This window comes from Xyrauchen texanus, chromosome 1 (assembly GCF_025860055.1).
Source record: "Xyrauchen texanus isolate HMW12.3.18 chromosome 1, RBS_HiC_50CHRs, whole genome shotgun sequence".
Taxonomy (NCBI): domain Eukaryota; kingdom Metazoa; phylum Chordata; class Actinopteri; order Cypriniformes; family Catostomidae; genus Xyrauchen; species Xyrauchen texanus.
In genome coordinates, this window is record NC_068276.1 from 37,442,962 (window position 1) to 37,467,634 (window position 24,673).

The window sequence follows — 24,673 nt, forward strand, 5'->3', positions numbered from 1 at the left end:
TATTTCACTGACTTGGATCCCGAAGAATGTATCTTCTGTCAAGTTTATATTTGTTTTTCATGATGAGCATCCATTTCACATCAGCATATTTTCATCCAATGATATTTTTATATTTCCTCTTTTTTGCAGGTTGTCTGTTTGAGGATGAATTATGTGAATCTTATGAAGTCTGCATCAATGGTGAGTTGTTAAAAATTTAAATTTTTGCAAATTGTATGGGTGTATATGATTAATAAACACATGTTTTCTTACCAGAGTTACTTATGAGCATAGGCAGAATTTTCGGTAGGGATGATAGGGACATATAGGAAATTAAAATCAGAAATTATAGGCTACTCTGTTTTAATTTGAAAAATGATTAAATGTCCTTAGTATAATTATTAATGTGCAAATTATTGTCCTAGCTCTTCTCAAGCAGCACATAAACAGTGTTGTCACATAGCATCTGTTACATTTATCAGTGCTGTTCAGGATGCACCAGTCACAGTTGTTGGTGAGATTTAAAAAAATATATTTTTCTGTAGATTATGGGGGCAGATTTCCATTGGTATTTTACGTCCAATCTTGAAATTAGTTGTTTCACGCATTCATCAGTCTCCCCATCTTCAGCCATCATCTACTCCTACACACTCACACTCTAATCAGCCACACCTGTACCCAATCACCTCATCAAGGACTCTATATAAACAACTCATGATCATGATGGTGATCGAGTCTCGTCTCAGATCATCATCCCTCATTGCACTGCTAACTATACAGTATGTTAGTTGTTGTAGTTGTTTGTCTTCATTTTGCCTTCCAATGTTATTCTTAATTGTTTTGGTAGTAGTGCTTGATAAACATTAAAAAGTGCTCAGTGTTTTCTTTGTAGTTTTGTACATATTTTGGTTTGTCATTAAGCGCACTGCAATTGGTTCACTACAACTCCTATCTTCGCCTTTCCTTCCATCCTATGCGTGACAGAAGACTCAATCAATCAATCAATCAATCAATCAATCAATCAATCAATCAACATAAACCCAGCAGTGAGCCTTTTTTATTTGGACAAGTGGAATCATTCTCTGGAGGATTACATTGTGGACTTCTGTGAGTTAGCTAATGAGGTGGATTTTATTGATGCTGCTCTTAAGGAACTTATTCGCCATGGACTGAATGAGCCCATCAAATCCCTTATGCCTCATTGCTATTCATACAGACTCTGGACCAGGTCATTGATTTTGCACTGTTGCTCAGCGGATCGGACTTCACTATGGTGGTTGTGGAGGATGCCGGCACTCCTACAGTGAATTCCACAGCAGATTTTCCCGCGATTCCCACCAAGGTCCAATATCCAGTGCCCCCCCGCCTGCCATGGTCCACGCGCCAGCGCCCATGCCTGCCTCATCCTTCCCAGGGCCAGCACTTGGAGCCTTGTGCATCCCAAAGCCAGCGCTTGGAGCCACACCCATCCCAGAGCTAGAAACTGAGACCTCTGTGTCCCCAGCTGCCCTGAACTCTGAGTCTTCGCCCTCTGATCCTCAGCCTCTTGTGGCCTCGCCATCTGATCCTCAGCCTTTTGAGGCCAACTCCGCCTACTGAGACTCTAAGACTACCGAGTTATCCGACAATATCGACATGCCAACGCACTTATGTCACGTGAGAGGTAGCTTGAACTGAACTCCACCCCTGTGAATGTGCATACCACAGCTGGCCGGAAGCAAACATTTTAAGTAAAAACTTTTTAAATATTGATCTATTCCTTACACACACCTAGCGTTTCACTTCTGAAGACATTAATGAATCCACTGGAGTTGTATGGATAACTTTTTTGATTGCTATATGGGCATTTTGAAGCTTCTAAATTTTGCCACCCATTCACTTGCAATGTATGGACCTGCAGAGCTGAAATATTCTTCTAAAAATCTTTATTTGGGTTCTGCTGAAGAACGAAAGTCTTGAAGATTGAAAAAATAGAGAGAGTAAATGATGAGAGAATTTTCACTTTTGGGTGAACTATTCCTTTAAATGTCCTCCATGAAAAATGTTTCTGTAGTTTGTTTTCATAGCGACACTAGGGGTCCCTATTCAGTCATGTCATGCACTGAACCATGTACGTGAGCTGCTGATACAGGTGCTGGCAGGTAGTTGCATGCCAAAACAGCAGGCTGCGTCAGACTGCACGTACCCTTCCCCAACGCCCCATAAAAATTGTCATAAACTTTTCAGGTTCCCTGCATCCCGGAGGCGGGGAACAAAGTGACGTGCCAAACTTTTCTCTCTCTATTTTTCTTGCATAGAGTTAAAGTGGCTAGGGCCATTTTAACGCTGTCACACACATCGGGGAAGGCATTTTTTTCAAACTCATATTCTTTCAGGAGGAAAAGACCACGTGGAGACCACCAACGGCTCAGGCTGGGGGGAGGTGAAGTGTGGCGGAATACGTCACATGGGTTTTCAGGACACATGTGGAAATGGCGTGGTGGTAGATCCTACCTGCTGCGAGGGAGGAGTTGCCTTCAGGTCATTCTGTGAAGCGTCACTGTTGCTCTAGGGGGCTTACACACTTTTGCTTCACTATGATCAAGGACTGAGTCCATCAATAGATTAAATTGTCCTCCCAATATATTATCATGAGGGGTGCCAACGGTTTTCAACATCCCTTCTATAAAAAGCCCTGATCATCAGCATTAGGAGCATAATATAAGCCAAAATCAACCTTTGCCCCTGAATTTCCACTAAACAATAATGATTCTTCCTAATTTATCATTAATCTGTTTGAGAAATTTGAATTGTAGATATTTATTTATCAACATGACTCCCTTGCTCTTACATGAGTCAGCACTGAAGAAAATATGTCCACTCCATATCTTCCTAAATTTTTCAGCTTCCTGAAGGGAAAGATGCATTTCTTGTAGAAACACTATATCATATTTCTTATGTTTAAGAAAATAAATAACCTTCCTTCTTTTTATGTGGTGCCCCAACCATTCACATTCCATGTGGAGGGAGACAATACACTCATATTAACCTTTGACATTTTGACGTAATAGAAAAAATTAATTGTGTGTCAAAAACTAAATTATAAAGACCATATTTCAACATTAGTAAAACAATAAATCCCTGAACTTCCCCCCGAACAACAGAAAAAAGAAAAATGTGCGCATTAACCTGAGCAGGACAGTGCCAACCGGCGTCGATCCCTCTAAACTCAAAGAGTCCATGCACACCTACGAGAACCCCTGTGACAACTTTGCCATCAGTTTGCTCAAGCCAGGTGCTTCTATAAAAATTTTGTGAGGCAAAATTACATAAAAGAAAAAACTTTGTAAAACAAACTCCAGTAAATAGATGGCATAAGCACAAATAACAAGCAGATTCATCCACAGCTGTCCCGAAGGTATGTTCCTCCACAAAACAAACTCCAGCCACTAGGCAGAACAAGCACAAAAAGAAACAAAACAGGCGTCTCTGTTCGTCGGCTGGTCCATTGTATATTTAATGAGTCGAGATGACTCCGAGGCCACATAAGAAACACACCATGATTTCCTCAGTCAATCAACTCTATAAAAGACATCGCTTGATGTAGGCATGTAGATATTTTGTAGTCATCCTTATCATTAGCCGGGAACTTCAGTGTAAAAGTGATCTTCCATCACTGCAAAAGTTTCTTGATGGAGTGTGATTCCACAAAACAAACTCTAGCCACTAGGCGGAACCAACACAAAAGTAAACAAAAATGGCACCCAGCTTCCTCAGACAGCCAGAGTAAGTACAGCGAGTTAATCCACTCAAATGAGAAACACCAAATGGCTTACTCACTCCAATGTTTTTATGAAGGACAGTGCTTGCTTGGGGCATAAAAATACTTTGCGGCCATCCTTCGTATTTATACTCAGTTGGCAGGGAACATCAGTGCAAAAGCGATCTTCCGTTGATGTAAAAGTTTCTTACATTCCTTAAATCAATCACGTTTCTCTCTTGTCGAATTCGCAAAGTCAGGGAACAAGAAAATGTTGTGATTCTTCCAAGAAAACTTTCCTTTGCTCCTTGCCTCGTGTAACACAAGATCTTTATTGGATGATCTCAGGAATTTGGCCAGGATTGATCGAGGCCTGTCACCCTCAGCCGATCTATGAGCCGGAACCCTGTGAGCTCGCTTGATTTCCAGCTTATGGCCTGTTATGTCGAGCAGACTCGGGAAGAGCTCGTCTAGGAATTTCATCATCATGCTCAGCAATTCCAACAATTTGGATGTTATTCCTGCGGCTCCTATTTTCAAGATCTTCAAGATTTTGAAAATCAACTTTGGTCGCCGATGACTCCAGATAATCGATCCGTTTCTCAACATCTGCCACTCTTGTAACCAACTCAAGAATTTTGTTTCCATCAATGTATTACAGCGAGATCTAAGTCAGCAATAACTTTCGTTAGCATCACAAACATGTTGGAAAATTGATGCTGGATTTATTCTCCCGCTGCACATTTCAAATCGAGTCCCCTGAACAGTCAAATGTTTGTTCATTGCTTTCATTTTTGCAAAGCTGTAGTTGGAATTAAGTGTGCATAATGATTTTCCTGAGTGGCTTTAAACCTCTCTTGAGATGGAATACATTTAGAGCCTGAAGAAGATAATTGCCATGGCAAGTAATTTACTTCAATTAAAAAATGCAGTCAAGAGTGAATACCTAAGTACTCTGGGAGTTCTGTCAAATCTCAGAACTTGTGAAGGAAATACAGCAGGACTGTCAGGGGACTTTTATCTCTCCTCTGTTTATATATTCATCTGTTCTTTTGAGAATTATTTGAAGTGCCAAGCTTTGTTTATCTTTAATAGATGTGCTGTTTAGCCACAGTTTTTTTTTTATGGAGACAGAAAAAAACTTTAGCTTGAACTTTCTTGATCCTGCTGCTGTTAACTGCATCTCAGTGACGTCTGACATGAGTTGGAATGAAGCCTGGAGTGGAATGATGGGCATCAGCCACTACAAACAGGCTGGTAACCTGGTAATGTGAAAGGTCTCAGACAGAGTAACTACTGTAGATGAATATTCATCAAAATATTATTCTTTCAAGAACTTGCTATTTGTGGCTTCAGTGTGGTGGCTGAGAAAACGTATGCACTACACTCCCTCCCACCTCTTCTTCATCTTCATGTGAACTCTTATTTCGCCCCCTCAATCCCCATGGCCTCCACCTCCAACTAATTATTAGCAGACCATGGTACAGTTCTGGACCCCTGCTTGGTCTCATACGGACCACGAGATATAATGACAACGGTTGCTCCATCTCACTGCTTCTATAGTTTAAGTGAGCAGCATGTCAAAACAACGGATCTGTACACACCATAAGCAATGATCTTTCGGTGCTATATCCTTTCATGCTTTGCTCAAGCGTAGAACTCCCTTCATTCCTGCTCCGCACCCATTGTCTCTCTCCCCCACTATAGATAGGGCGGCTGGCTGTGCATCAGGTGGTAGAGCGGGTCGTATGCTAATTGCAGGTTGGCGGGTTGATTCCCAGCCCACACGACTCCACATGCCGAAGTGCCCTTGGGCAAGACACTGAACCCCAAGTTGCTCCCAATGGCAGGCTAGCGCCTAGCATGGTAGCTCGGTGTATGAGTGTGAGTGTGAATGTGTGTGTGAATGGGTGAATGGGACACAGTGTAAATTGCTTTGGTAACCTCTAAAAAAGGCACTATATAAGTGCAGACCATTTACCAGATACAGTTGGCAATGCGTCATATTCTGGGGCCATGGTTTAGAGTGGGGGAAATAGATTCACCATCACCATAATTGATCATTCATTACTATGAGTAAAATGAGGATAAATATAAATTTAGCTATTTTAACAATGAAAAACATGACGAAAAGCTGTTGTATAGCATTGTACATGTCAGACAAAGCCAAAAAAAAAAAAACAGAACGGATTTTTTTTTATCGCCTTCCAACCGACAAATATAGAATCCTAAAGGCTAATTTATACTTACTGGGCGAACAGGCTTCGCTTAGTTTGCCTACAAATGATGACGAAATGTATTGAAGTTTTTGTTCTGCCAAGGTGCTCATTTGGTAAGATTTTAAAATAAAATAGTCCAAATTTGAGGTGAAACCTGTGATATGGCTAATGCGATTTTTATGGAAGACCTTTAATTATTTCTATATTACAATGTACAGCCTTAGCAAACAATGCAAGAAGGCTTATTAAATTTGGTAAGGTTAAAATAGTAGACACACAATAAAACTATAAACAAAAGTCACAACAAAGGGGGAAACAATAATGATGGGGATGAAATACATTTTAATAAGCATGAAATATGCAGTAATATGCAATATAATATTTAGGCAGTTTTAATTATTGTTTCTTCTTATTAAATACTTTGTGTGGCATTAAAGACAGTGCTATTGGAGATGAGTATACATTCATGCCCAGTACTGTGTACCTACACATTTTACAGCACCTTTACCTAGCACCATTTTTATTTCTGCTCACTGTCGCTTGCAAATCAATTTTTGGGGCATGGTACAGCAAGTTTGTATTGTCTAAGGATGTCTTCTCAATGGCATACTATACATACTACTCTTACTACATACTACTCTTACACACACACACACACACACACACACACACACACACGTTGTGTTTCCATGTTTTATGGGGACTTTCCATAGACATAATGGTTTTTATACTGTAAAAACTTTATATTCTATCCCCTAAACCTAACCCTACCCCTAAACCTAACCGTCACAGAAAACTTTCTGGATTTTTACATTTTCAAAAAACATAATTTAGTATGAATAGCTGTTTTCCTCATGGGGACCGACAAAATGTCCCCACAAGGTCAAAAATTTCGGGTTTTACTATCCTTATGCGGACATTTGGTCCCCACAAAGTGATAAATACACGCTCACACACACACACACATACAAAACACACTCTGACATCCATACCAACATGCCCGCAATTCATAATTTGCATAGTTTATTCAGTTGGCCTGCAGTGCTCTATAATACAGCAAACAGAAAAGAGGAAAAAAGCATGTATTTGCTCCATAGTCTTAACTTGAGAAAAATGGCACCATCTGGAGAAAATATAACCAGGACTCCAGAAGGAAAGCATAATATCATAGAATTCATGATTTTATGCTTTAATGGCACTGGGATCAATTATTGTATTTTTAATGGGTTTAAATGGGGACATTTTTGACATGACGGTCCTGAGTGTAACTATTTTGTGTACACAGTGTATTATAGATGTGTTATAGGAACTGAGGTTGAAATATCAACATTTCCACAAAAATACACACATTTGGCAAATTATCGAAAAACTAAAATGAACGGACGCACAAGGGTTAATAATCATAATAAAAGATATAAATAAAAGTGTTGATGATGATTAAGCAAGTAACAAAGCAGTTTTTTTAGATACCAATCAAATAACAAAACATTAAATTGTAAATGTAAACTTCTGTCCTGAGATCACTGAACTGTATGGCTCAGCTCAACAGCTTGCAGCCACAGTGGTCTTCAATATTTGTCAGTTGGAAGGCGATAAAAAATCAGTTCCAGTTTTTATGGCTTTGTCTGAAGTGCATTGTTTGCAAGTTTTTCATTGTAAAAATAGCTAAATCTATCAGGTTTTTCTATGGTAACAGGCAGGGGTTAAAGAAGTGGGGGAACCCTAAAATCAGGTGATGTCATAAAAATGATTAATAAATAAAAAATTTAAAGAAAAAAGATTTAATAAAATATATCGGGTGTCTAAATATGGATTTATTAATAGGCCTGTATGGCATGTAATTAATAGAATTTTAGATGAATAAATTGTTATTCAATTTTTAGATGAATAAATTGTTATTCAAAAATATATGTTTTACTGGGATAATGATTTGTCTATATCATTATTTATGTATGTCATTATTCAACTGAATTGTGAAAATATATGTAATATTTGGTTTTATGTTTTACATTAAATGACTGCTTACCTTTTTACCTTTTCTTGCCCTAGGCAGGGTGTCATCTTATAGAACATGAACTTTTATCTAATTATGTTCCGTGCTTGAAGTGGAAGAAAACAAAGCACAGGTACTATCATGTAAAAATACCTATTAATAATATGCATTTATTTACATTAAAATATTAGGTAATTACATAAAAAAAAAAAGAAAAAGAAAAAATGAACAAAAATTACCTCTCACCCTCAACTAACAAATTTTTTGTTAGTTGAGGGTGAGAAACAAAGGTTTTGATTATCTTTACTTTGAATATAAAAACATACAATGTAGGGTTATTGCATATGAAAAAAATATGAGCATTTAGATCTGCTTAAGTCCATCTTTGACCATATCAACCCACATAAGTGTTGAACTGTATTTTTTACACAAAATAATGCAGTCTAAAACTGAAAAAGAGCATTATGTCTGTTTTCTTTAATACATTTTTCTTTTTCTTTATTATCCTCCCTTTTAATGAGGGTACAACTAGCCTTTTCTTGTCCTGCACACATGATTTTGAACACAGGAGCCAAATATTTGTGCAGATAATAAATAATCACATGAAACGGTAAAAAAACTGATTTAATAATGTTCAAGATTGTGAATGCTGACACACACATCTGTATATATAAATACAGTGTATATATATAACTAAACACTGTCAAGATTTATGCATAGGCAAGTTCAGTGACACTTCACATAATCTTTTTATGAGCACTACAGAAAGAAATTGAGAATAAAAAGCTAAATTTCCTGTGTATTTTATTTGAAGCATCAGTTTTCATCATCGATTTATCTTTTGTGAAAAAAGGTTGTGCATATCAGCTGACATCACTTCTGTAACAGCTTTGACGTTTTTAAGTCTAGTTTTAACTGCACCCAGCTAAACAATTTGCATAAATATATTTGATTGAATAAGACGCGATAAAATGTGCTCACCCAAAAGTTTCTGGTTCATGTTTTAGAGAAGAGTGTAACTGAACTATGGCCAGACAAGCTTAACCCTTGTCCGACCTTCGGGTCTTTTTCGCCTTTTTCATTTTTGTTTTTCAATAATTTTGGCTGTGTTAATGCCAATGGCATAAATTTTTGCCAAAGGTGTGTATTTTGGGGGAATTTTGATATTTCAACCTCAGTTCCTATAATACATCTAAAATACACTGTGTACACATAATAGTTGCACTCAGGACCTTAAGGATATAAATGCCCCCATTGGAAACCAATGAAACTGCAATATTTGATCCCAGTTAATCATAAAATCCTGAATTCTATAATATTATGCTTTCATTCCGGAGCCCAGGCATCAAAATTAATATTTTTAATATTTTCCACCAGATGGTGACATTTTTCTCATGTTTAACCTATGGAGCAGATAATTGCTTTTTTCCTATTTTCTGTTTGCTGTATTATCGAGCACTGTAGGCCAATTGAATAAATGATGCAGCTAAAAATGTGTGGGTGTGTAGGTATGGATGTCAGAGTATGTTTTGTATGTGTGTGCGTGCGTGTGTGTGTGTGCGTGTGTAAAAACGTCTAGGTTACGGATGTAACCTCCGTTCTCTGATGGAGGGAACGAGACGTTGTGTCGAAGAAGCGACACTAGGGGTCTCTCTTGAGCAGATATGCCTCTGATCTATGAAAAAAGGCCAATGGGAATTAGGCAGACAGTATTTGCATACCCCGCCCTGGACATACGGGTATAAAAGCGGGCAAATACATCGAGTTCATTCAGGAATTTTCTGAGGAGCCGGAATGGTCTACAGTGGCTAGGCTCACGATGTGGCCGGAGGACCCAACGTCTCGTTCCCTGATGGAGGGAACAAGACCTTGAGTCCTCCGGAACATCCGTAACATAGACATTCCCCGTCTGTCGCTCACTTCGATGTTGTGTCAAAGAAGTGACACTTGGGGTCCAATTCAAATCACGCCGTGTGCTGAGCCATGTACGTGTACTGCTGACACAAGAGCAGGCAGGTATATTTACATGCAAAGGCGACCAATTGTGTCAGGCTGCACGTACCCTTCCCTAATGCCCCATAAAAGATGTCGGAGCCCTTTTGGTTACCCTAAGCCGGGGAACAAGTTGACACTTGCCCATCTGGGAATGGGATGAGCCTAGCCGGGCGTCTTTTCTCTCTATGTGTCTCGCATAGAGCAAAGCAGCTGGGGCCCTTACACGCATAGTGGGAAGGGGGTCTTACCCAGTTTTCTATTCTTTCAGGGGGAAAAGACCCTGCGGAGACCACACCTGCCCAGCAACGTGGAGGTAAGTGGCGAGATACATCACATGGGCCCTTCATGTCGCATGTGGAAAAAATGGTGCAGTGGTAGATCCAGCCTCAAGGAGGGGGGAGCCCCCTCCTCGTCCTCCCTGACCTTGCACAGCACCTGTGCAAGAAGGCTCACTGGGGGAAATGCATACTTGCGCAGCCCCGCGGGCCAACTGTGTGCCAGCGCGTCTGCCCCGAGGGGAGCCTCTATTCAGGCATACCAGAGGGTTCCATTCCAGCCCCACACTGGCAGCAGCCCGGGCAAGCATATCGAACATCTGCGCGTCGGCCTCAGCATGGGCGTGCAGGCCCGGAGGCGGCAACCCAGGGGAGTCCGCAGCGTCAGACGCCACGCTCTCCGAACCAGCGGCAAGCTCATCCACCTCAAGCTCTAGAGGATAGGCAGACTGGCCGTGAGGCAAGCTGCTGTTGCCTCATGCACAGACGGGAGTCAACGAGAGTGCCGGGGGGCGGGTGGTCCGAGGGGGCGTACCCGGCAGAGCTGCACCCGCTGCCATCCCCAGATTGCCTCCATCCCCAGCCGCACTGTCCTCAATCCCGTGGGAAGAAGGAGCAATGCGGGGGGCGGCTGGAGTGGTGTGCTTTCTGTTGAAAGCAAGCCTCGACCGCAACATTGCCATGGTCATGCTCTCGCAGTGAGAACATGAACCATCCACAAATGCTGCCTCGGTGTGATCGCAACCCAGACACACGAGACAACACCTGTAGCCGTAAGAAGCGGAGAGCACTCTACCGCATCCAGGAACTATGCAGGGGCAGAAGGGCATCTTTATAAAGACGCGTCCTGAAAAGGACGTTCAACGGCAGTTGCGTATTTGCTCTTTTAGAGGAAATAACTCTTTTAGAGAAAATCACTCTTTTATAACTCTTTTAGTTTCTTGCAGAGAAGGAGAAAGTCACTATAATGTGCTGTCGAATCCAACAGGCAAGCATCAGAGGAAAACAGGAACAGGTGTGTAACTCGCAGCTGACTGCAACACGACCATCGGCTCCAAAGAAGATTTCTGAATGAACTCGAAGTATTTGCCTGCTTTTATACCTGTATGTCCGGGGCATCAGAGGCATATTCAGCGCTCAAGAGAGACCCCTAGTGTTGCTTCTTCGACACACTGGGTCGCTGGTTCGATCCCCACCACCATTGTGTCCTTGAGCAAGTTACTTAACTCCAGGTTGCTCTGGGGGAATTGTCCCTGTAATAAGTGCACTTTAAGTCGCTTTGGATAGAAGTGTCTGCCAAATGCATAAATGTAAATGTAAACAAAAATTGGCATTTAAAGGGTTACATTTCTGAAAATTAATGAAGATTTGGTAGTCTTAAGTCAGTAAAAGTGGAAAATAATATTAATATATAATATTTTTATATGACGCTGACATTTCCTGAGAGTGAATTTTATTTTTTTATCTGACACTGCACAAAAAATTATAATGCAACAAAATGAATGTTGTTGCTAACCATTGACATATTCCAGACTTAGCATTTAGTACATGGAAAATAATATTTTTTTATGTTTTTTTTTTCATAAAAACAAAAGTGCCATTATATAACCACACTGGCATTTAAAGGGATAAAATCCTGAAAATGAATGAATATTTTGTAGTTATGATCAGAACTGATGTTGTTTAAAAAAATAGCTAATTGAAAGTGGAAAATAATATTAATATATTATATTATTATGGCAGTTTTTTTGACTCGGACACATTTGTCCTCTTAAGGATCTCTGAGTAACTTTTTTAAATTCACGCAGAAGGGTGGTGCTCCTCCGGAACTGGACTACGGATTCTTGACGACCTCCGATGATCTTGTTGTATGTGTCGAGTAGGGATGGGCGATACCACTTATTTTGTTTTCGATCTGATATCAAGTACGTTTAGGCCAGTATCGCTGATATCGATACCAATACCGATACCTCTAATACATAAATTTTTTTTAATTATTACTTGTATTTTTTATATTCTTATAGGCCTAAGCAGAAAATTATTAGGCTACTTTGTTTACCTTTTAAAAATTAGTAAGATTAAGCAACATATACAGTAAAACCACAAAATTAACCATTGATATTATTAAATGGCTACTAAAACCAAGTTACAATATGGATACTACAGTAATGATGTAGCAAAACCATGGTTAATTGTATCAAACCTTGGTTACTGCCAAAAAAAAAAAAAAAAGCATGGTTACGACAGTCGTGGTTCCTAGTCATGGTTAATACAATATTACTACAGTAAATCCATGGGTAGTTTTCATAAGGGTATCATTTATTAACGAGGATTAAAGATCATGATCAATGTTTTAACACCAATGAATTTAAATAAGCCTGTAAAAATGGTCACACAAGTCCATTATAATACATGTCATGTCTAGGTTTGTAATTACTTGTTGTGAATAACTCTGATGCTGTTTTTCTGTCATTACCTCAGGAAAACACTGCTCCCTCTTTGAATGAGTGCTGTGACTGAAAGGGTGAGCGATGGTGTATTTTAACATTTCTGCACATCAAGATGAGCGGAAGAAAAAATAGTTCCGGTGCCATGCAACAATTCGCTAATATATATATATATTTTTTTCACTTTGAAGCTTATATGATTAATTAATATTCATGTTATCTAAATAATAAGATCACTTGTTAAAAAAATAATTAATCTGTATTTTTATGTTAGGATCAATATTCTTGATATCACATCAGTATCGGAAGTATTGATACTTTAGTATCGATCTGCCCATCCCTAGTGTCGAGTGTTGTTAAACTCACCATGATGTTTTGCGCAGAGAGGGCTTGGATGTTTACCGCCACGATTTTAGCAAAATCCTTTGGAAGGTCAGATGAAAGTGATTGGCTGGTCTCATCGAATCACTGATTTACATTAAATAAAGACATTACATCATACTGGGAAACACTGTGATGTGGTGGTACGCAAGAAAAACTACCAGTAGCCTACTCTGTAGACTAAATTAGAGAAGTGCAGGTACCCACTTCAAGCACTGATTATGTTACTATTTAATAGTAAATTCACATTGTTCTTAACGGGGTAAACAAATACTTTCTACAAACAACTTTTTATTCAAATTATTCTGAAAATATAAGTTGTAATGAAAACATTTGCATTAAATTATAAAAGAGTTTAAAATATATATATTTTCACAAGTCAATCCCACTGTATGTTTGATAGAAAACACACAAAATACTGAAAAAACTTAATTATAACACTGAAACCTATTACAGTGTAATTCCACATCCCACAACTAAGCAAACTTGCTACTGCATATCTGTGAATCTAAGAAATGGGTGAGCAGTTTATTATTTACATATTATGCAATTTCTATGAAACGGAGATCGAACCATGGCACGATACAGAAACTGAATGCACATCTGAATGTGGGGGCGCATTGTCTCTTGCCGCTCTCGTATCAGAGTGGCATATATCGCCACTATCGAGTGAGGCACAATGAACTTGACATATTTTTGAATAAGCGCACTCGCTTAATAGAGATGGAATGTCACAAATGGATCAAACAAAACCACAAATTGAATTGATTGACAAACAAGCAGTTTTTTTTTCTTATGGAATTGAAGGTGCTGGAACGCCGCTCTGGACTGTACCGGCCCAATTTAACCCCTGGTAACAGGGCTTTGCTTTCCCCCACATGTGGGCAGGTCTTCTTGCCGACTGTGGGTGTTTTCCAAACTGCAGTTTTGCACCCTCGAAGGGCACTGCTGGAAGGGGATGCCACTGGGAAGTACATTTCAAACAAAAATAAGATTTGTTTTTCACAAAGAGCCCTTTTACAAGACTATTAGTGAAGGGTACATTCATACAGTATTTCCATGCTCCCTTTAAAGTGCCCACATCAAGAGATTAGTCCTTCAAAAGGAGTAGGGCATAGGGATGAGCACTTTCAATTGGAATTCGCCCTGTATCTATTCACCATATGCGCCAATGTGCGCAGCCATCTTGACAATTTCGTCTCGGAACTTCCGTTCCTTACGATTCAGTACACTTGATTTTGCGTCACTAATCCGACGCTATAGGTAGTGTCCTTCTGCAAGACCTTGTTGAAACCTTTCTACAATAATGGCAGGATTGGCTATGGTGCTTAAGCCCACCCTTTTAGTCGCAAAACTGTCCAGTATAAAAACGGGCAGGCAAACACCGTTCTTCAGAATTGTATTCCTTCGAGACAGCGATTAAGCTCTTGTCTTTAAGCCTTCTACTACTTCGCCCTCGACATACACAAGCCAGCAGGCCGGATCTTCACAGCAATGAGAAGACTCTCTGCTCCCCTGCAGTGGTCCGGCGAACATTTTCTCCACCTCGCTGCTTGACGCTTTGCTAGTGAACAGGCTGCTTCAACATCCTGATTTTCTGCAGCACTTTGGCAGGAGTTTTGTATCCTTATAAGCTATTGTAAGGATAAACACTTTGGCATATATATCTATACCACAGGTCTGTTGAATGCTTGATTCTGATTGGTTCACGGACGTTCTAATCTGTGCAATTAATTTTCAAGAAAACGCACGGCTATGAAGTAGTTCCAGGTCTTGAACACATAATGGTTCCATGTCACGTTGCTAAAATATTTCAGTTATTTCAAAGAGCCCCAAAAGCTACCACAACAAAATAACCAATTAAAACAAGACATTAGTTAAAGTAAATCAGTTAAGAAAGTCAAACAATGTTAAAATATCCTACATATATTAAAATTTTGGTTAAAAAGAACCCTCGCGCTCCCTCGTCTCACCCGCACTTACACACGCTCACACACATACATACGCACGCTCACACACACACACACACACACACACACGCCCACGCGCACACACGCACACACACACACATTGAGACTCAAGTTGCGACCAACAAATTGGGCCGCATCCCTACGACTTGATACATACAGTTTCAATTGTCCGAAGTAACTTGTAATGTTTTAATGTTTTTTGCCCTAATCAGCTTCACATAGCTATAGTGGAAAAAAGCACCGCGCTACCCCTCCCCCTCTCTTTCGCTCTCACACAAACTCTCTTGGTAGGAAAGTCAGCGCTCCCCCTCGACTCTGTGTGACTGTAAACAGCTATATACAATAATAATAATTTCCTTTATTTTTCCAGGAAGGTCCCATTGAGATTAAAAGAAATCTCTTCCTCCAGGGAGTCCTGGCCAAGATAATGGTGACACTTGCTGCTGCGGACACATAAACATACACTTTGGCAGTTTGAAGCGATGTTATTCCTGATGAGTGCCACTTTAAACACTGGCAATTCAACTTGTGTTTTTTTCTCAGTTTCTCTCTCTCTCTCTCTCTCTCACACACACACGCACACACATGCACACGCACACACACTACCTTGTTACTCCAATGCCGATAAGCAGCGTATCCTCCGTTGCTTGTTCTAAAGTGCCTCCGTTGCTTGTTCTAAAGTGACATAGCAACGAAGGCTTAAGCTGTATCAGAGCAAGATACACTTCAATACAACAGTTTCTACATTATCTGAAATATCTGTGGGAAGCACCCTCGCATCCCCCCCACCCCCTCACCCCCTCACACACACACACACTCTCACACACGTGGACAGTGTGCGTTGTGACCGCATTACCACCTCAGGTGTGCAATACTTTTCAACAATTCAATGGTTCATCATCAATTATTCCATACATATATTACTAAAAGAGCTGCTTACAGGTTTGTGTCTTTTTAAAGATGCCATTACGTAAGTGTTCCTTATGCGAGGGACACATCCCGCCGACAGATCAGCATCAGAGCTGCATTCACTGCCTGGACCACGCCCACGCAGAGACATCTCTCATAGAGACATGCTGCCCTCAATGTGAAGGCATGAGTCTGAAGATGCTTCATTCATGAATCGCCCTCGTTCTGAGGGATGATTCAGCCTCCCACTCCCTCCCACCCCCCTCTTCTGTGACTCCCAAGTGATCACACGAGGAGGCATGGCAAGTTGAGCAGGATGAATTTGAGGTGGACCCGTGAGCCCCTCAATCTCCATGTACTGCATCTATGCTGTACAGTATGTGCGTGACGACCGCACAACCTCATCACATTCGGCAGTTCTGATGCTGGGGATGATGTTATGTCTCTCATTGCATCTGGCGAGTGGTCAATGGAGATGTTACCACCCCTTCCCCCAGCTAGGGCAAGGAGCGTGTACGTGCCACTGACAAGGAGATGCTTTGCATCCTTTCAAAGGTGGTCAAAGAGCTCTGTCTCGTGTGGTCTCCTTCAGAGGAACCTGAAAAATCTCACCTTGATGAATGGTTCTTGCAGTCCAGACCGCAGATCTGCCCTTTTCTTCCCAGAAGTTCATAATGAACTGACAAAGTCCTGGCGCATGCCCTATTCAGCTGTCTGTTACTGCGATTCCACTCTCCTCACTAAAGTGGACCATGGGGAAGACAAAGTTTATGCTCAACTACCCCATGTGGCAGAGGTAGTAGCGGCACATCTCTGCCTGGCGAGTAGCAGGCTCTGGAAATCACACCCCATTTATCCTTCCAAGCCATGTCGACTCCACGCTAAGGCTGTGCTCCAAGTTTTACAAGCTAAGCCTGTGAGCCACGAAAGTCACTGCATTGGCCACTTGCAAATCAATGGGCAACCTGGTGGTTTTGGATCATCACATCTGGCTGACCCTCACGGAAATGTGTGACGTGGAAGAACCAGCTCTTTTTGGCAGCTCTGTGGATATATTTTTTTGAGCGGTACATTCCGACTCAGCAACACACAGGCTGTACAGACACGCAAGCCGTGCCCCAAACGAAGGCAGCCGCCTCAGAGCAAGCCCCATGCCAAGGGGGAAAAAAACCCCGGCGCAGCAAAAGCACTCCTGACGTACACAGCCCTATGAAGTGGAATACAGAGCTTGCCGTTCCTGAAGAAGGGTCGATTTGAGACACACAATGCTATTCCCCTCTTCTCCACTGCTGTTTGTCGGGAAAGGAATATTGTTGTTCAAAATGTTGTTCAATATGTTGTTTCTGTGTCTCACATTCAATCACAAGCAATAAAGAACGCAAAAAAGACAACAGCTAGTTGCACATGCACTCACACTTTTTCATTAAAAAGCTCTTTCCCATTTCAAAGCCCACACATTATGCACAACTGCTTCCTAATTGTGAGCGGCGCATTATATCATACAATGAACAAACCAAATTGTCCTCTGTCTCTTTATGCATGCACATGGCGAGCTCTTATGGGCATTTCCGACTGGGTGCTAAAAATGATCGAACATGGTTATACAGTACAATTTGCATGTTGGCCGTCCCGTTTCAACGGTGTTCTGACTTCCACGGTTACATCCAAATACACTGTGTTATGAGCCGAAATACACAATCGTTTCGCAAAGAACGCAATAAAGGTTGTTTCAAATTAATTAATAAGCCTGCTGTCCCACTGCTAGAATGCTTGACAAGCCCTCATGGGTGTGTCAGACTGGGTGTTTAAAATGATTGAGCATGGTCAATTGATTCAGTTTGTATGCCAGCCACCTTGCTTCACCAGCGCTTTGCAATCTGTGGTTCTACCACAGGATGTACCAGTGTTGCACGCAGAGATTCACAGTCTCCTTGTAAAACTATCTTCAGCTTAGCTCAGTGGTAAAGATGCTAGCTACCACCCCTGGAGTTCGCAAGTTTGAATCCTAGGGCCTGCTGAGTGACTCCAGCCAGGTCTCCTAAGCAACCAAATTGGCCCGGTTTCTAGGGAGGGTAGAGACATACGGGGTAACCTCCTCATGCTTGCTATATTGTGGTTCACTCTATGTGGGGTGCATGGTGAGTTGTGGGTAGATGCCGCAGTGGATGGCGTGGGCCATCAACATGCACGATGTCTCCGTGGTAACGCGCTCAACAAGCCAAGTGATAAATTGCACAGATTGATGGTCTCAGATGCGGAGGCAGCTGTACGCTGGGTGCACTATGGACTACTTGCGCATCCACTTTCATACTGGACAGCTTCGGACCTAAAAGGGTAAGCTTAAACACCATAGCCAATCCTGGCGTTATTGTAGAGAGGTTTCAACTTGGTCATGTAGAAGGACACTCCCCATAGAATCAGTTTAGTGATGCAATGTCTTTAGGTTACATATGTAACCAAGACGTTCTAGCAGTTCTATATTGATATCTATGATGTTGATGTCAAAGTGTAATTAGCTTAATTAGGTTATAGAGTTGTCAATGAGCTATGAGTATTTTAAATTGTTCAGTGGATATCATAACAACAGAAAACAAAGTGGACATATTTTAAAACAAGGGTACATCATTCATAAATACACAAGATCCTACCTTCAAGCTGTGAACGTACTGATGTGCCTCTGTGCTCATGAAACTCCAAGAGACAACACAAAGTCATTAATAATATCTCTGACCAGCTTATCATGTTATCATTTACAATAAACCAGGACGGAGGGAGAGGTACAACTATATTTACACACACACACACACACACACACACACACACACACACACACACACACACACACACACACACACACACACACACACACACGTGAAAGTGTATGTTTTCTTTTATATTCCATTTACATCGAGATTTTAATCTCATTTAAGCATATTGATTTTAAAAAGAACAATTGTAATTTTATTTAAAATTGAACTTGCCTGTGTAATAATATGAGCGTTCACTGTTGGAAATTTCAGATCAGCTACACATTTTAACACAAATTATTATATAAACATGTATAACAATTAAATGCTTGTATTATGAAAAAGTGCAGTATATAATAGCAGTCTGATTTTGATCTGCCAGGTCCAATGCGTGCGTCTGAAAAACATTTAGAGTGACAGAAAAAACACCTCACGAGTATTTTCACATAGCGCTGTAGACTCACCATCGACTTTTGGTGAAAAAAAATATCTGTGCTTCCACATGTAATCAATTTTGTTGGACTCGATCATCAGTAGCTTCAATACAAACAGGAAGTTAGATGACAAAATTCTGAGGAGCGGAGCATGGAAAATGGCTGGGGCTGAATAAGGTGAATAGACATGAGGTGGCACATAAAGCCTGATTTATTTACTTTAAGTGGAGACACAGTGAGCAATAATATAGATGGATACTGATATATTTAGCTTAAACACTGCAGAAAACAAGAATGAATTAAAGTGAAACTTTCTTCATCTGTCAGATATCTGACTCAGATGGTTCAGCTAAACCAGGTTTGTTAACCAAGTTAACGTGGTGCCTTTAGACTATAACATTTTATCTTTAATCAGCATGTTAGGAGCCTTTCATAATAAACATATTTTTGTTCTTTCTTTGTTGAAATTAAGCAGATATATCATCATGCAGTGGCGTCAATTCACCAAAAGCTATAGAATGGTAAGTTCCGCTGATGACATCCAATCTTACTTCATCACGTGACAGCATCAAATCAAGTCCTAAATATTTTTAATAATTCCTGACAATATCAATACGTGCTGCAACAGCCATCATCAAATATCACATTGAAGCGCCTATTTACTAAATACTAAAAAGCAGCTTCTTATGCCAATTAGTGCTTCAACCAATTAAACTGCTCTTCCTTGAGCGGATTGATCAGGTAGAAAGGGAAGATAAAGATGTCTAGGGGACTACAGTAGCTCTACAAGCCTAGGGAAGTGACAGTCCATATATTCAAGATCTTCATACAAGTCCTTATCTGCTTAGACAATCTGACCTTTTCTATGTTTGGACAGGTGCGTTTTGTGAAGAATATCCTCTGTGTGCTTTCATCCTGACTGATGGACTAGTGCCAAGTTGCTTGAAATTTGCTTCCTGCCATTAGAGCAGCTTCTGTTGTATTGGAAGCATAATTGCTGAAGGACAGGAAATAGATTTTGAAAAGGCTTCAATGCCAAGAAACAAACTAAAGGACATTCACTGTGTGCTTAATCATTCATAATAGATTCTAAAAAAGCTGCTGTTAAATAATTGTAAAGTTTATTTGCGATTTTATTTTGATTCAGATTTTTATGGGAATCATGCAAGTTCAAATCTTAAAAATGTGTTTCTATTGAGAATTTAACTGTCTAATGTTTGTGTAGTGTCTAGAACTCATGACACCTCATGAATTAGAAAAATTAGTTTACGTTTTTTAAGGAGTCTTGTTCTATTTGTTAAACAGACTTTTATGCTTCCAACACTTGTGAATGCTGATCACTTCACAAAGACTTACAAAATACAGTAGCTTTAAGTTCGTGTGGAGTTTTCATGATGTATGCATGGTAATGTTTTGGCATGGTAGTCAAAAACGCACATCATACCTGAATACACAGAACTGATCTGTGTTGAAATATTTTAATTGTATAATTTAATTGTATAATTGTATAATAGTAAAAAAACATCAGGATGACGTCAAGTACTCCATATGTGCAATACCTATTTTATTCTCCTGAGCATGATTTGCTTTATCTCAAATGGAGACAGCGTGACTAAGTTGTGAAATTTGTAATAATACCAATAATACCAGCATCATCCAATGACTGCCAACCATGTTAAAATAAAATTTAGCATTATTAATTCTGAATCTAAGTACTGATTACCATTGTCCCATATCTGCCAAACATGTTGAGTGATTCAAACATCATCTGCAGCCTGAAACTGAACTTTTGGTCAGATGTTAGGAGTGAATGCACTTGGCTGCATGGGAAAGCTATAGGATGTTCCTTTGCTCCATATTTTGTGAATGACTTAAGCTCCATTTTAAGGCCATTGTGTTTAACCGCATGATGTTTCATATTAAATCACTCTAGTCAAGAGACTCTAATCTTTTGACTCAAACAGCTTTCAATTTCAAAACTTAATTAGGTTTCTTACCAGATGTGGTTTTGTTGGTGTATCTCCCAAAGACAAATTCCGCTGAGATCAGCGCCATGTTGGTTTGTAACATGACTCTGTATGTCAAAAGTTTAACCCTTTTCTGACAGCCTTGAGTGTTCCGAAATGAAATCAGTTGGTTTAAATGAATATATATTATCCATAGCATATAGTGATGAAAAAAACTCACAATCCACGCATGAGGACGCAGGGTTGCACAAGGTTAAAATCACAACGCTTTCAGTTAAAAAGAAAAGAAAAACATAAGAAACATAGAGAAGAAGACAAAGGAAACCTCATATTGTATTCTATAAATGGAAATGGAATCATTATGGTAACATGCTGCAAAATGAAGAACATAGATGCATTTCTAGTTAATATGATATAGTTCTTTACAGGGAATTGTAGTTATTATATATATGTTGAACTTTGTCCCTGACTTTGACTTTTTTGATTTAAACAAGTATTTTGATATAGACATCTTAACACTGACAGACTTTATATACAAATAAAACCAGGAGTACTGTAAGTGATTCACTTCTAATTATTAATTTTGTTTAATCATTTGCATTTCAATTGCAGCTGCTGTTAATGTTATTGATTTCTTGTTTTGATGCTATTATTAGCAGCATATTATGGATTTGAGCATATGGACACCCACTCACTTAATGAAAAACAGAATACTTTGTCAGAGTGTGTCTGTCAAGCATCAGCAATGTATTGATAGGTTTTAAAATTTGGAAATCAATCATCCAGATACTCCATTACTGAAAAGTAATGTGTTAAATGTTTACACTGCCACTAACTTTGATAAAATAATTGCTATAATGAACAAAGGCCAAAACATGTCCAGATAATCTACTAAATTTGTGCTTAAATTTGTACTTAATGCTGCAAATATAGACTCCTTTTGTATGGGACTAACTGTTCTTTACCTTCATTAGTACCACTCTGTGGTTCACTCTACATTGAGGAATACATTTTCTGTGGTAATCTGTGCGGTCTGAGACTAAGACACATTATAGTAATGGTTTTAATGCCTTTAAACAGCTGAGTGAGTATCTGAGTAATATTCAAGCTAAGTTCATTGTCATTTACATACACACAGAAACAGCCTATTCTGCCATTATCTGCCCATCTCATGACTTATCAATACAAGGCTCCAGACTAAAAAAAATGACTTAGAGGCCATTGGCTGCTAAACTGAAATATTAAATAGCCAAATGGCTGTTTTTAGTAGCCAAATCACAGACTTCACGATTTAGACTGCTGTTCAGAAACAAGATAGAAAGCAGAAGAAAAGAAAGTCAGCTGATCACCCATTAATCGAAGGTTTAATAAACAGTGTACAGTATATATTTGAGATGATAAGTTTGCATTCCATTTTGTCTCCTTTGTTCACCCTTTTCATTATTTTTACAAATATAAGAGATAAAAGATTTTTTATTTAGTACTGCTCTTCAGAATCTACATTACAGAATTTTACATAAATTATAATATGCATAGACATGTGTTGTTTCTTGAGCATCAATGAATATTTGCACTTTGTGTAATAGTTGTGTACTCAACTTAAGTCCCTCAATTGTCCTATGTTTCAAATGCTTGATTACATATACAGTATATATAATTTTAATTGTTTTAAAATGTTGCCTTAGTCTTTCTTTACCATTACTGGATGACCCCAGACATAGAGACAACAAGATTGCAAATTGAACGAAATCCCAGATGCAATTTATTGTGCTACTTGCTCTGTCTTTCAGTCATTTTCTCCTTTTTTCTTTTTCTTTTTCTTTTTTTTTTTTTTAGAGAAAGAAGAGAAAGGTATCCGCGCACTGCTTAACAAAATCTAACTCCTAGCAGAGGAAAGTAGAAAAGTATCTGACAGGCTCATGAAGCACACACACACACAGAGTGATCTGAAGACAAAAGATCTGAAGATGCACCTGTGACACGTCTATTTATAGCCCTGCTACAGGTGCATCCAATGATGTCACCAGCAGAGGCTATAAATTCCAGTCAATGAACTGGGAATTTATAGCCATATATGTTGCACACATATTCACTGCTGGTCACACCTAAAGTTGTTCCCAAAGCGCTAACTCAGCGCAGCATCATAAGTGTAGCTTTTTGAAAGGGAACTGTAATGTATCAAACAGTGATGGCAACTGCGATAACTGGCATGATGAAGAGACAGTATTTCATGTTTCCCTGGCATGTTTCAGAAGACTATAGACAAACAGATATGGTTTGCATGGCGACATTTCCAAGTATTTGTCCAATCACTGTTATTGTAAACTGTGCAGGGACTCGTCTATGGGTTCTTCTCTTTTCTAAAACTGTACACCCTAGTTCCTTTCCTTCAGGGATGGATTTTTTTAAGTGTATGTTTAAATACTCTGTAGTTAAACTAAAGAAAACTAAAGAATTTAGCCCTTGGAATTCATTTATGAAATAGAGTTAGGCTAAATTTGTGCCTCATTAAAGAAACATTACATTATTTCACACCTTTAAATATAATATTACACTATATCTATTATTTCTAGTGTTATTAAAAATCCATGCATTTTATGATATGGCTTGTTAAGCGTATTACCGTGGAAACATAGCAGTCGTGGAGGCTTCAAGATGTTCTCCGCGGCATCCACTCACAACTCTGGCTGGAGTCACTCAAACTCTGGCACTGCATTCAAACTTGCGAATGGGTGAACTACATTTACAGTAATCGCCTCATTCAAGGGAAGGCTACATGTACACCTTCATTAGAGATAGGCTTCAGCTCACTCTGTTGTGCTGAGACATGTTTTGCACTGCCTCTTATTTCCTGTATGGAAAATATGTGCACAAATGAAGTGACAAGAAAGCAATATAAAACTGTCTGAAGATGTGAAAATGCAATCGAATGCAACCATTACTGATACAATTACTGATTTAAACAGGTGTTTTATACCATTTTCTGTTATTTATACTGTGTGTTGCAGCAATGTGATCTTTGCATAAATGGCACTGATGGGTATAGTTGACCCTGGTGCCCCCTCGTAAAAATTAGTTGTATGACTCCTGTAATGTTTAATGTGTTGATTCATGTATTCTATGTCTTTTATTTAGAATTGTTTAGTATTGGATGTGTTTTGTGAAACATAGTCAGTTTCATGCCAATTCTGTGCAACGTTTATGTCAAGCCATGTTGATGTCAAGTCAAGTCGTTTCTGTTTCTGTTTTGGTTTGTACTCATGTTTGGATTAGTCCCAAACTACTTCATGCCTTGTCACAAGCAAGCCTTTACTAAATTGTCCTAAATTGGCGAAATGTATGTAATGTAAAATGTGTTGGTTCATGTATTCCATGTCTTTGTTTTGAAAGGTTTAGCATTGGATGTGTTTTAGAATCATAGTCAGTTTCATGCCCAGTCTGCGCCACGTTTATGTCGAGCCACGTTTATGTCAAGTCAAGTTTTGGTTTGTACTCACGTTTTGAAAACAGCACTTGGGTTCTCTTTATGTCATAGTCATTTGCCAGCGCCAGCTCAACATAACAACGCCTCTACCTCATATGAAAACACACAACCCGACTGTTGCCAGTGGCGACAAG

At 39.5% G+C, this 24,673-nt stretch overlaps 1 protein-coding gene across 3 annotated transcripts in view; it reads left to right on the top strand.

Moving 5' to 3' along the window:
* LOC127627403 (receptor-type tyrosine-protein phosphatase N2-like) overlaps positions 1 to 24,673 on the top strand; it is a 301,164-nt gene that overhangs the window by 52,943 nt on the left and 223,548 nt on the right. For all 3 annotated transcript variants that reach the window (XM_052103780.1, XM_052103859.1, XM_052103942.1), the window contains exon 2: positions 130 to 180. In XM_052103780.1, coding sequence (XP_051959740.1) covers positions 130 to 180 — 51 coding nt within the window. The remainder of the gene's footprint in view (positions 1 to 129; positions 181 to 24,673) is intronic.